General features: G+C 44.8%; 1 protein-coding gene across 2 annotated transcripts in view; it reads right to left on the bottom strand.

The window, feature by feature from the left end:
* DGKB (diacylglycerol kinase beta) overlaps nucleotides 1-13,571 on the bottom strand; it is a 283,351-nt gene that overhangs the window by 74,959 nt on the left and 194,821 nt on the right. For both annotated transcript variants that reach the window (XM_056856965.1, XM_056856966.1), the window contains one exon: nucleotides 4,288-4,483. In XM_056856965.1, coding sequence (XP_056712943.1) covers nucleotides 4,288-4,483 — 196 coding nt within the window. The remainder of the gene's footprint in view (nucleotides 1-4,287; nucleotides 4,484-13,571) is intronic.

Below are 13,571 nucleotides of genomic sequence, written 5' to 3'. Positions count from 1 at the left end.
ATTGTCCTCTTGGGCGCTTACCGTCGGTGGAGCTCCTTGCACAACGATAGGGACGGTCTGCTGCGGAGCCCCCTCTACAGCAGACCGACGGCGTTTTTTGCCGGCTGTTCCCACTCTTCCTCCTCGCTGGAAGAGGGGGACGGGGTAGTGGCCTCCGGGGAGCCGTCCGAATCAAAGACGGTATTTGTAATCCGGGACCCCGATGGGACCGTAGAGTCGGATGCCCCATCCTGGGGACGTGCGTGGAGAGCGGAGGGTGCGCCGGAGCGCCGGCTCAGTGGTCCACTTCTGCGGCGAGGCTGGCTGTCGGCGGCCGGTTTCGTCGGCTCGGCCTGGGTTTGGCGGGGAGGGGTCGGACGGCCTGAGCGAGAGGGGCATTGCGATGCAAAGTGACCCTTTCCCCCGCAGATCAGGCAGACGCCGGCCTCGAACCGCTTGCGGCGTTCCGCGGCCGAGAGGACCCCGCCACCCCCTTGCCGGAGTTCCCGGCCACGGTCACCCCGGGGCCTGGGGTCTCGCCCAATCCGTTGCTTGGACAAGTTCAGGAGTTGTTTGCGATTCTCGATGTCAGCAGCATGGCGAACCCAACCTTCCACATCCGGGGGGTTCCCTTGCATGAAGGCCCAATGTTGGAGGTCTGGGTTGAGACCCTCCCTGAAACATTGTACCAAGGTAGCCTCACTCCAGTCCAGAATTCGGCTAGCCAGTGACTGGAACTCACTTGCATACTGCGCCACCGACTTAGTCCCTTGGCGCAGTTGCATCAGGGAGGCTTTAGCCCGCTCACCTAGAGTCGGGTCCTCAAAACGGTTTCGGAGTGCTACCATGAACTCGTCCAGGGTTCGCAGCACCGGCGAGCGGAGTTCATACTGCAACACCATCCAGGCAGCCGCCTCCCCTTGCAGTAAGGAAGCCACGTACTGCACCCGGGACTCCTCAGAAACGAAGGTTCGGCCTTGTTCCCGCATAAAAATGTCTACTTGGACCATAAAAAAGGTCAACTGGTCTCCCGACCCGTCATACGTGACTTTCAGGTCCCGACGGGCCGGGGGGGCAGGGGTTGCGGGCGGAACTACTGGCGCCCCGTCTGGGGGAGCACCGGCTGGAGGTTGCAATTTCAGCGCATCTAGGGTCGTGGCCATCTCACCCATTACGCGTTGCATGATCTCCATCTGTTCCTGCATAGCCCGGCGGTCTTCCTGCCACTGCTTTCGTTCTTCCTCCATGAGGGCCTCTTTGCGGGCCGGGTCCCCTTCGAGTCCCGTGCTGGGGAAGGCCAACCGGCGATCCTTCGCCGCAGTCCGCGAGAGCGACCAGCCCTTGGGAGAGTCCAGCCAATAAGTGAGCCCCCGGGGACGTCCGTCCCGATCTTGGTCGGGGGCGCGACCCTTCGGTTTCTTTGGCTTGGCTCCCTCCTCTTTAGGGTCCGGCTTCTCCGGCTCGTCCGGTTCCTTGGGGGCATCGGGGTTAGGGGTGGTGTCCTCGTCGGCTGACATTCTGTCCAAAGCGGTACAGCTGCAGTCCGAGAGGCAAGGACTTGCAACTTAATGTGAGAGATCCCCCTCTCTGAGTTTGCTTCTCCAAATCAGTTGCTCAGACGTTGATACAGAAACAATCGATTTATTGAAGCCTTCAGGAGATGAGACAGGCACAGGTAGAAAGTTGCAAGTGAGGGGCTATACGGGTTTACAGAATATATTGACTCCAGGGCACTGGGGCACTGGGGTTCACACTTATTGTTATGGGAAGTTACAAGCTTGGCATAATACAAAACATCAGACAGATCCCAGGAAGTCTGGGCGGCTATCACACTTCCAAGGCCGCATCGGCCTGAGGGAGTACTGGCAGGAAGAACAGCGGGGGGGGGGAAGATACATGGGCCATCAGGCCTGGCGCCTGAGACCAGAAGGTGTGAACTGCTTTTACGAGTTCACTGATAACACAGCAGGTGATGGAAAGCAGAGACACAAAGACAGAGACCCTCACACCCACTCTGAGTCAAGGTGGATTCCCTCCCAAGAATACTGTCATGTTTCTCTCGTCCATTTGGTAAGGTGCTTAAAGGGAGTAAAAAAATCATGTCTAAGAATATATACATTAATAGTAGGTATCACAGGGTAAAATGAGACATTTCAATATATAAAGTGGAGAAACACTAATTCATATTCAGTTTGCTTGTTTTTACAGTTCATAGACTGTAGAGACTTCGGCTTGATGACAGGGTCACAGAGGTTTCTTTTAGTTACTCAGGAAATCACTGATTTTTCAATTTATGTACATGAAGCACAGGTGGGAAAGACCTTGTCTTAGTATTTGTCTCTCATGTACAAACTGGGAAGGGTGGGTAGGCATTTTCAAAAAAGTAGTGTTGCATCCTGACTCGGATAGCCCAGGCTAGCCTGATCTCATAAGTTACGCAGGGTCAACCCTGGCAAGTATTTGGATGAGTGACCTCCAAGGAATACTGGGGTCAAGACGGGGAGGCAGGCAATGGCAAACTCCCTTTGAACATCTCTTTCCTTGAAAACCCCACCAGCTTCACCATAAGTCAGACGTGACTTGACAGTAAAAAAAAAATGTTGAATGAGAGGGAGGATTCTTAACTCTTTCCTCACCCAACATCTTTTGTTTGCAACTTCTCCTCCTCTTCAGCAGTAAGGAGGTTGCAGAGTAAAAAGGATGGGCAAGATAAGGGATAAGTATCCTCATACACCACATCTCCTCTACAACTTCTAAACATGAAACTGGGAAGCCGAATGTCTGTCCTTAGAACCTGGACCCAGCAACGGTATAAGCACTTGCTATCTGGTCCCACAGTCTTTCAGTTTCTGGAAATTGCTTTGCCTACCCCTTACATTGAACATTTCCACTGTCTTTTGTGACCATGACCTTCATTGCCTCTTCGTGCTTGTCCCATGCCTCTATTATACTTGATTTTGTCTTTGTGGCACTGCCCCTTCCCCCGGCTACACTGCCTGCCCTAAAACTATTTTTAGCCCCTTATCACTTTCCAGCCTGTTATACATATTTCCTTCTAAGCTCCTGTGCATTTTTTTTACAGCTCTTCTTTGTTCTACTTCCTAACTCCATGTTTCTTTCCCCGCTTCCTCCACCTACTCTTCCCTCAGCTCTTGTTACTTCAGTCAACAGATCATTCTGCCTTTGCGCTTCACATCTGGCAGTATCTGTCCAGTGGTATTTCTTCCAAGTCAGTCTCCCGTTTTCAATCTCTCTGCCTGCTTATGCAGTTTCTCATAACCCTAGAACTTATTTGCCGTTTGAAAGAGCAGTTGCCAATTCAACACTAAACAGACTTTAGTAACCTTTGAAATCCTAATTCCAGTCAAACTGACCGTTCACCTCACCCATAGAGGAGGATGAACTATTTGTTAACATCGCACTATTTACATTTTAATTCCCTTAGCAATTAGAAGCACCAAGGACATTCCATAACATTATGACATCTCCATTAATCACAGTCAAAATCTTCAGCACACAAAATCTCCCTGTCATTACAATACAGATAATATAAAGACCCAAGCCAAGACCAGCATTTGTTCAATTGGCATAGCTGCAATGGAATTACAGCAAGAGCTGTAACAGCAAACTGAATTCCATTTACACCTGGGTACCTGTGCCTGTAACTGAAAACCAAATTTGCACATTAATTCCAAAGCCTATTTAGGATAATTAAAACACCAGGAAGAACAGAAATATAAATAAGAAAAAGCCTAGATGCTCTAATAATATCTGATAAAATATAGACTTTGTTAGACCTAGTCATTATTGCTTTTCTAGAAAAATAAAAAAACATTTTCAAGCCTGTTTATTCAATATAAGTAAATAGCTGAACACAGAGATTAACACTTAAATATGTATTTGCCTTGGTTTCTTAACCTTGCAGAACAAACATCTGAACAATCCTTGTCATTTTGTAAAATGCTCCAAACTAGGTATATACAAATATCTCTATTAAAACAATAAATTTTCATATAAAGTGAGAAGGTACAAAAGACATTCATTTAAAATGAGAATAGAAATCCTTTTCTAAAGCTGTCAAGGAATTACAGAACCTGAGCCCAGACAGGAAGCATGCTGTTTAGATAGCTGATAGACTTAAACTTTTCACCTGACCTAGTTAGAACTCTTCTATAAATCCCCCACTTTTAAAAATCACAGCTAGACTTGCTCTCATACATTAAGAAGTCATACATTATCTGCAAAGCACACATTAAAACCGGAAGTTTGAACACAGAACCAACTATTCATTTCCACTTGGGCACTCACCTTGGTATGCAAATTTCAGTTCCTTAGCATCGGTAACAGTGGCTCTTTTATCTGACCTGTTCTTTTCAATGCGACGATGGCTTCGCCTTTTCTTGGTGTCACCCCAAAGATTTGACCCTCCGTGCATGCTTGGAATGTTCAAAACAGCAATCCCTTCTAGGGAAACGTTGTTTAAGTCTAACTGGATTCCATCACACTTATTGGCAAAAAAAAAAAAAAAAAGAGAGAAATATAAATGAAGAAATCAGTGAGAATAATGGATCTCAGAATAGTTTGTTTAGATATTCACACCCTGTTTTTTTCCCATCAGGTCACAAAATGGCTTACAACATTGTTTCCCTCTCCTCCATTTTATCCTAAAAACAGTCTGTGAGGTAGGTTAGCCTTAGAGAGATTGACTGCCCCAATTTTATCCACCTGAAAGAACTGCTGTACGGGTAAGGAATGCTAGTTTTTTAAAATGTTCTACCACTTCTACTGAACATAATATCAAGATGATTTGTGCAGTCAATGTGAAATTTGGAGAATCAACCTGGAGACAAGTTCACATTATTTAAAAAAATCTAATTTAAGTTGCTGAATTTTAGACGTTTGTTAGTAATGTCTTGATTCTGAAAGTACACAACTAATTTTGCACTTCTGAGAAAAGCCTAGAAAAACATGACTTTGCCACTTCCCCAGCATAAAGGGGACATGGAACGCATTGATTTTTCTTGAAAAACCAAACTAAACGTCTAGAATCAATCCTGCCTTCAGTTCAGGGAACAAGCTATAGTACAATTTAATTCATGCTAAAAATCCCCATGGAAATCATATGTTAAGGTTGCTGCTTTTACTTAAGTTACACTTCTGAGCAGTATAAAGAACTCCAGTCAGTCTATTTTAGCCCCAATGATCTTTCTCCTGCAGGATGGGGTAGAACTCTAAATATGGGCTCAGTGCTATAGAAACATTTAATAAGAATTTATTTATCAAAATTGTCAACACACAATGGTCATCTGAAGGAACAGATACAAATCCCCCCAATGAGATGGATGGAACATTTTTCAGCCCTGTACCGGTCCTCTGAGTGCCCAGCGGAGGAGAAGGAAACTAAGGAATTGCTGGCCTTAACACCAGACTGGCCACGCATCTCCCCAAAGACCGTGTTGGAGGAAATTAACCAAATGAAGCGAGGAAAAGCAGCGGGTCCAGATCTGATTCCCTTGGAGCGTTTTCTAGTAAACCCCGAATGGTGGGCTGCTTGTTTGGCCCCCTTCTTCTTGGATATTAACCAAACAGCTATCATTCCGGAGATTTGGAGGACAGCTACAATCGTGCCAATCCACAAAAGCGATGATGCCAGCAACCCTGGGAATTATAGGCCGATTAGTTTTATTGCCATCCCGTGTAAGATCTACTCTGCACTCCTCTTGGAGAGGCTACAGGATTGGCTTGATGAAGAGACCTATCTCCACCCTGAACAGTGTGGTTTCCGTCGAGGTACCTCTACCACAGACCATTGTCTGACCCTCCTTCAGTTGGCCTCTAAGTATTCGAGTCGCCCGAGGGGATGTTTATATGCGGTCTTTATGGACCTAAGGGCTGCATTTGATTCTATCTCCTGACATAGACTTTGGAAGAAACTGATGAACACCAGCATAGACCGCAGACTCCTGGTTTTGATTATGGCCCTTTACTCTAGAACAACTGCCTCAGTGCGGGTTGATCCCAGTGGTACACTGACAGATTCTTTCCCAGTTCAAAAGGGGGTAAGACAGGGATGCCTGCTTGCTCCCTCTTTGTTTAACATCTTTATCAATGATTTGGTGCCGCATATCAAAGAGGGAGCAAAACACATCGTTGGGCTCTCCTTTTAGTTCGTTAAATGCCTTTCCATCCATGGTCATGTTGGGCAGATATACCGGGATACCTTTTCCGGACCGTCTCTGCCCATGTAATATGGGCGAAATTGAAACGTTGGTCCTCGCTGGTCTCAAGATAGAGATGCTCTTATTGCTCCAATCCTCACCAGCTTGAACCTCCCTCTACATGCCTGGGTGTTGCCTTTTTTGCTTGGCGACTCAACTAATGGTGCAGCCACATCGAATGTTGCCCGTTTTTTGGCCAGAGTGGCTGCTCTTAAGAAGAAAGAACTCTCAACGCCTACCTCTGGAAACTTTTAGTCAGTTTGCTCCGCCCCCAGTTTATTTTAGTTAGGAATTTTACCTATTGGGCTGACGCCTAATTTTTAGCATTGTTAACTTAAGATTGTATTATACTATGTATTATGCTTCCCATCCCCCCTCATCTTCCCCTTTCTTCCTTTCTTCCTCCCTTGGTCCAAGACTGCGGTCATAGACCTAATAATACATTATTATTATATATAATGCAATTAGGATAGCAGAAAGACCAAATTTTGGATCCTTTTGCTAGCTTCCTCTCCCTTCTTCCTTGATTTACAGGACATTTATGTAATTGAATGTGGAACAACATTAGAACCCTCTATGTGGTGACCAAGTTATGAAGGTATTCACATTGTCATTATAATGCTTACTGAATATTGATAGTACAGAAGTCATCTTCAAAATCAGCAATAATTGGCACTCTAGCTTCTGAGTCAGACGGTTCACCCTAAGGACTCATTCCACAAAAAAGGCCATTGTGGTATTTATCTGTATTCTGTGCTTTGAGCTTTTGGAAAAGCCATATAAAATAGTGCAATTAAACAGTAAATAATTGCATTCAAAATGTATCACCTGGCATGCTGAAGGCATATGAATGCAGCATATGTTGATAAGATCCCTATTTGATTTTGGCCAATTTGAACGATGCACATGCTACCCTTCTCATGGGAAATTCTGTGTGGTTAAAAATGCTCTGTGCCTCAAAAAGAGCCACTTGCTCAATGACTTCAAATATATCATTTTATACATATTGCTGTGTGGCTTCCTGCTCAATCTGGGATTTTAGATTTGTTTTACAGATGCACTTATAGCAACATTTAACTACCTTTCATAAAAATGGTCTGAGTTGATATAAAACAGCTAGGTTCTCAGTTCTACGAACAATCAACCCCTGCAGTGTGAGATACTTCATGGATTCTTGATTGAACTAGTCTTACCCTGTATGCTCTCCCATGTTATTGGGACAGTAATTCTATATAAAACACCTATATATAACTATAACCTATATTGCTCTATATAAAACACCTCCCATCTGAACATCCATAATCGTCCTAACATGCTAATTTCTAAGTCACACTCCCACATTCAACTGGAAATCCTTATCAGGTAAGAATTATGATGATGCTTGACAGAAACGTCTGTGTGGCAGGCACATTATTTCTAATGTGCCTCATCATTTTGTTTCTTTTCCATTACATGGGTACTATCAAGCTCTCTGAATTCAGAGGCCAAAAACATAGAGGTTCTGTAAACAAAGGGCCCCTGACCTGGATAGCTCCAGGCTAGCCTGATCTCGTCAGCCCTCAGAAGCTAAGAAGGGTTGGCCCTGGTTAGAATTTGGATGGGCAACCTCCAAGGACTACCAGGGTTCTGACGCAAAGGCAAGCAATGATAAACCACCTCTGAACATCTTGTTTTATCTGGCCAAGGGCCGCAAATAAACAATCTATCTATCACCTCTGAACATCTATTGCCTTGATAACCCTACAGGGTCACTATAAGTTAGCTGAAACGTGACAGCACACACACACACACACAAAGGGCTGGAAGCTGGCAACCCAGAAGCATATGATAAGTACTGAGTGAAGAGATGTTGCTGAATCATACCATAGACCTGTCCTCTTTGCCCATTCAGTGGCTCAGGTCTGAGTGCAGAGTTACACCTGATCCTGGCATAAACAACAGCCCTGGACTTACCTGGGGCCAGCTTTGTGGCCATGGGCTTGGGGAATAAGAGGGATTTCCCCTTTGGATCCTCAGAGAGCTGGGGGATGCAGTGCTCAACTCCATCGCAGCTCAGGCAGCTAATCTGGTGCCTGGGCTGTTTGAGCGAGGGGCAGGGATTCCAGGAGGACCTGGAACTCGTATTAGTTTACTCTGGCCTGGCCCTCTTTTGTTCAGAGAACTGCAGCAGGGAGCAGTTGCCACAGTTGGTTGCTCCCTGGGGTCAGCCTTGCCCAGTTCGGGCCACCAGGGACTATCTGGCCATGTGAGCCTCAGCCTATCTCACCAGGTATCAGTTCACCAGTGTACTGCAGGCACACTTGGCTGGACTGGGGCTCCCCCCGTGGACTATGGGGCACATTTCTTCCACATTGGGGCTGCCACTGAGGTAGCAGGGCTTGGGTTTTCCCTGCTCCACATCCAGGTTATCGGCTGCTGGAGGTCCTTTAAAAATCTACATTCACACCGCCTGTACATTGGTTGCTAACTACTTCTCTTTTCGTCCCAGCAGGGCAGCACAGTTTGGATCATGGGCCACTGCATCATGCACTGGGCCGGGATCTACACGGCTTCATCCAGATGGTGGACAGCTATGGGCCTAGAGGAGTTGCTATCAGTCACATGGATCCGGCATAGGGGTGTGTGATGGGAGGAGCTGATGACTGCTGTCACCCAAGAAGTCGTCATGCACGAGCCTCCAGATGACTTGGTCCTACATGTGGGTGAGAACGACCTTACTAGCAAGAAAAAGGTGGAGCTACTGATAGCCGCTTCTAAAGATTTGTGATTCGTCATCTACTGCCTCCTGGGGACACAGCTCTTTTGGTTTGAGTTGCTGCAGCATTGCGAGTGGTGGTGGTGGGGTCTGCCCAGGCAGAATTGACATGACACAGTGGAAAGCGAGCAAAGGCAACTGGGCAGATTGTGGAGGTGGTGGACAGCTCGATCATATGGCACCCAGACAGGCAATCGGCCTTATTTTGGCTGCATGGGGAGTACCTCTCTGAATGGGGTCAGGTCATTTGGCTGTATGGCATTCAGGACAGCCTCCTTTCATGGGCACATTTCTAATGCTTTGGCAGACGTTGGGTGGCTGCTCACCTCTTTGCCGGTTTGAGGCATCAGGCTGGTTCCAGGTCTAGGGACCTCCATAAGGGGTCTTGAGGGTGGAGCTGTCTGCATTAAGTCAAGCTCGGGGGTTGGTGCCTGGCTCCAACCCTCAAGTGGCAAGGGAACCAGAGAGTGATGGAGGATATCCACGTGGGATCTGTGGAATTGCCATCCTGGAGTGCTCCCTCAGCAGGCAGGCTAGGGTGAAGGGTTGTGTTATCAGCCAACAGGTGGGTCGCCTGATTATGGATCCCTCCCTATGCTGCGTTAGTGCTCCTATGATTGTGCTTAATAAAGGTTTTGGTAGGGTTGCTAGGTCCCTCTTTGCCACCGGTGGAAGGTTTTTGGGGCGGAGCCTAAGGAGGGTGGGGTTTGGGGATGGGAGGGACTTCGATGCCACAGAATCCAATTGCCAAAGGGACTATTTTCTGTAGGTGAACTGATCTCTATTGGCTAGAGATCAGTTGTAATAGCAGGAGATCTCTGGAGGTTGGCAAGCCTAGGCTTTGGTCATTTTATGGCCAAGTTAATGTGATCTCATGTTGTTCTTCCCATCACCCTTGCGCTCTCCCTTGCCCCTTAGCTACAAGCAGTCTGTGCAGGGGACCCTGCAAAGCCTAAGTTGAGGAGAAGAGGGCATAGGAACCATCAGGCACTATCCCTGTACATGAAACAAGGAAAGAGGAGTGGGGAAAGGAAGCAATAAGCTAAATTAGCCAATTTCCCTCATCAGCTCTTTTCCCCCAACTCTCATAGAGCCTCCACACCTTGCTGCCTCATGGAAAAGGCTGAGTCAGGGCTAACACAATCCATTGAAAAACATTTTAACAGCTGCTAATTATAGTACTTTTGTTACTGTAGAAACAAGCATAGTTGCTCTGAAGTGCAGACTGAAATGTATAATCCTGAAAAACAAATTTGTCCAGATCACACATTAATACACACGCCAGTCAAGAAAAATAATCAAAATGGGTTCAAAACCACAGTGAATTATGGAATCCTCTATTCCCCCTTCCCGTGTAATATGGATTTGCAAATGTTGCCATATGGTTATCAAGATGAAGAGCTCATGTTAACATATTGTAGGGCATGGAGTTGTCACAATATCTACATTTCCCCCACTGTTAATGCAACCTGGAATTCATTCAAACAGTAAAAAGAAAACCCACCATAGCTATGCATGGCCTTCTGATGTCCGTTGGGCTCACTTTCTCTGTATAGGTCAAAGTCACTAGTTGAATCTCATGTCTCAAAAATATATTCTGAATCATAATAATACATTATCCTCCTATCATTTAACTTGTTGGCAAATAAAAGGCCAGATGCCAGATGATTGTTTATTAAACTTGGGTGGCTTGGATCTAATTTTACAATGATATAAATAAAATTTTGGCCACACTATTGAGATGCTGTTTTATTGTATTCTATTTACTGGCTGACAACAATTATGGCAATTTTAGTTTAATCTTTATTGTTAACTTCGTTTTAAACTGAGCAGTTTTGGGCTCCGATGTAACTTTCCCACTGTGTTTTGTAATTAAAGTTACCCATCATGTTATATATATATAAAAACAGAATAAAAACATTAAAACAGCATCAAAACGGCCTGAAATTCTAATATCAAGATCAAGATGCCCAGTGGTGCCAACGTAAATATCCGGCTGCAGCTGGGTGGACAGATGGACAATACCCCCAAGATGGTATCAAACAAAATTGGGGTGGGGGAGTCAGCAGTGAGGGGGAAGAAAATGAGGGAAGCCAATATTTCAAAAGGAATCATAGCTGGCCTCAACCGTAAGCCCGGCAGAATAGTTCTGTCTCGCAAGCCCTGCAGAATTCTGTAAGATCCCGCAAGGCTCTGATCTCTCCAGGGAGACCATTTCACCAGGCAGGGGCCAGGGCGGAAAAAGCCCTGGCCCTGGTCGAGGCCAGCTGGACACTCTTTGGGCTGGGGACCACCAATATTTAATAATACTTTGGTTCATGAAATTTTATGATTCATTACTTCCACTGCGACATGACTAAAACATGATCAAATAGAGAGCTAAAAATCAATAATTAATACCATGGAAAAACAAACTAAAAAGTTCAGTTATTGCTTTTTTGTCACTGGATTGGAGACAACTGTTTTTTCCAATGGTTAAAAAAAAGGATGAGATTTCCTCTTTACCCACCAGAAAGACTATGCTGGGGATCTTGAGACCTGCATGGACGAAAGCCATGTGGAACAGGGGTTGTAGCAAGGATAGGAATTAGGTGAGATTGAGTGAACAAGCTGGCTAGATTCAACTCACTGTGTTAAAGCTTATCGGTCTTAGATTACTCCATACAAGTGGACAGTTGGGATGAACTCTAGGGATAGTACAGACTGCACAATATGTGACAGCAATATGTGAACAATATGTGAACCTACATTTCACAGTTGAAAGCAGGGATATCCCAGTGCAACTGAAACCCAAACATACCAAAAGCAGAAAACAGGAACTACAATGGTGTCCTAGCCAATGACTCCAGATGACAGAAGCAGTGAGGCAAGTAAAATACACATCTATGTGCATATTGATTGCATGTTTGTCATTTGGACTATGTGCATATTGATTGCATGTTTGTCATTTGGACTATGTGCATATTGATTGCATGTTTGTCATTTGGACGACATCAGTCCAATTTCTACAGTGGAGTAACACTGAGGCATAGCCCAGCCTGTGGTACAGAATTCTTAAACAGAAATAGCATGTAAGTAATAACGAAGCACCTATGATGATATACAGAATGCTTTCCCCAAAGTTCACCAACTTCCAGGTGGGAGCTGGAGTTCTCCTGGAATTATAAGTAATCTCCAGACAACAGAGATCAGTTTCCCTGGAGGACATGACAGATTTGGAGGACAGACTCTGCTGAGCAATGTCCCTTCTCTGAATTTCTCCCTCCCCAGTTACTGCCCCCAAATCTCCAAGAATCTCTCAATTTGGGGTTGGCAACCCCACTTTTCCTTCACCACCAAACTGAAGCCTCTCCCCACATATGGAATTAGAAAACAGGGTTTGGAGTAGAGGTGCACAATTCAAACAACGTGGGCTGGCCTACAAGAGATCTTGATTGGAGCTAAGGGGGCTGTAACTGCTTCATGATGGCAGCTGGCTCCATTATGCCCAATGTAACTAGATTTTGGGGAGCAGGAATCCCACCTCAGCTGTTCTCTGAACTGACTAGTGGCTTTCTGACAACCTCCCTCCTGAAAATCTCCTCATGGGATCTTTCTCCTAACCTTCCCCTACTTGTATGTCATTGCATTGCCTTTATTCCATCCCTATCTTGTCTGTTTGTTGTATATTACAGGTCCTCCACTTATGGTCATTTCGATGCTCTGCACAGTGCCTGCTTTTTTTAAAAAAAATATTTGAAATCAGGAGAGAAGATAAAAAAATAATCATAGCTATTCAGCCTCTATTCCATATTTGTTTTTAAGAACCAACATTTAAAACTGCATGTAGTCTTCATGGAAGCGAGCCTAAAAAGCTCTAGTAACATATCTTGAAATTACTTAGCACCTGGAATAACCAAACGTACAATTTTTTTAAAAAAACTGAATCACTTTCAGTGAGGGTGAGAAGCATCTTTAACTTCTGTACTGGCATCAAACCTTCCACATTCTTACATCTTACATATGCATTAAACATTAAGATGATTTCTTTGACTTAAAAAATTCCATGCGTGTATACTCACTCACTGCTATACATTCTCGATAAACAGATATTAATTTCATAATTAAAAGTAATCTTGTGTAAATACCCTGCAGGCCTCAATGAATCAAACACATACTGTGTGTCAGGCCTCCCACTGTCTTCAAGTGGAATGTACTGGCTGGATAATTAGATAGTACATATTTTTTAACCTTATTTGCATGCATATTATATCTTTTGCACACTGACAAGCAGCAGTAACAACAAAAGTCAGATTACCACAGGGAATTCCCACAAAGAAGTCTTCATTCCTTATAATTTGCAGCCTAAATTAAAATAATTTGATCTTTGACAAGGATGAAATGTCAAGCAGAAGGGGGTCCTCTACAAGCCACAGCCTGTGGCTTCTGAAATCTGCCTAATTTATGTCAGTCACTTCTTAATACATATTTAAGTATTACACGAAAAAGATGATAAATATGCAATCTGACACCTTTGGTATTTCCCTGCTGTTAATTTATAAAGGTCTTGCGTCCCCCAAACTGACTAAAATTATTTAAATAAATGGAGAATTGTGATATAAGATGATGCAGAGAGCATT

The sequence above is a fragment of the Euleptes europaea genome, chromosome 11 (assembly GCF_029931775.1).
Source record: "Euleptes europaea isolate rEulEur1 chromosome 11, rEulEur1.hap1, whole genome shotgun sequence".
NCBI classification, from domain to species: Eukaryota; Metazoa; Chordata; class Lepidosauria; order Squamata; family Sphaerodactylidae; genus Euleptes; species Euleptes europaea.
The sequence above is the reverse complement of the archived record's forward strand: the minus strand, read 5'-3'. Positions and strand labels throughout refer to the sequence as shown.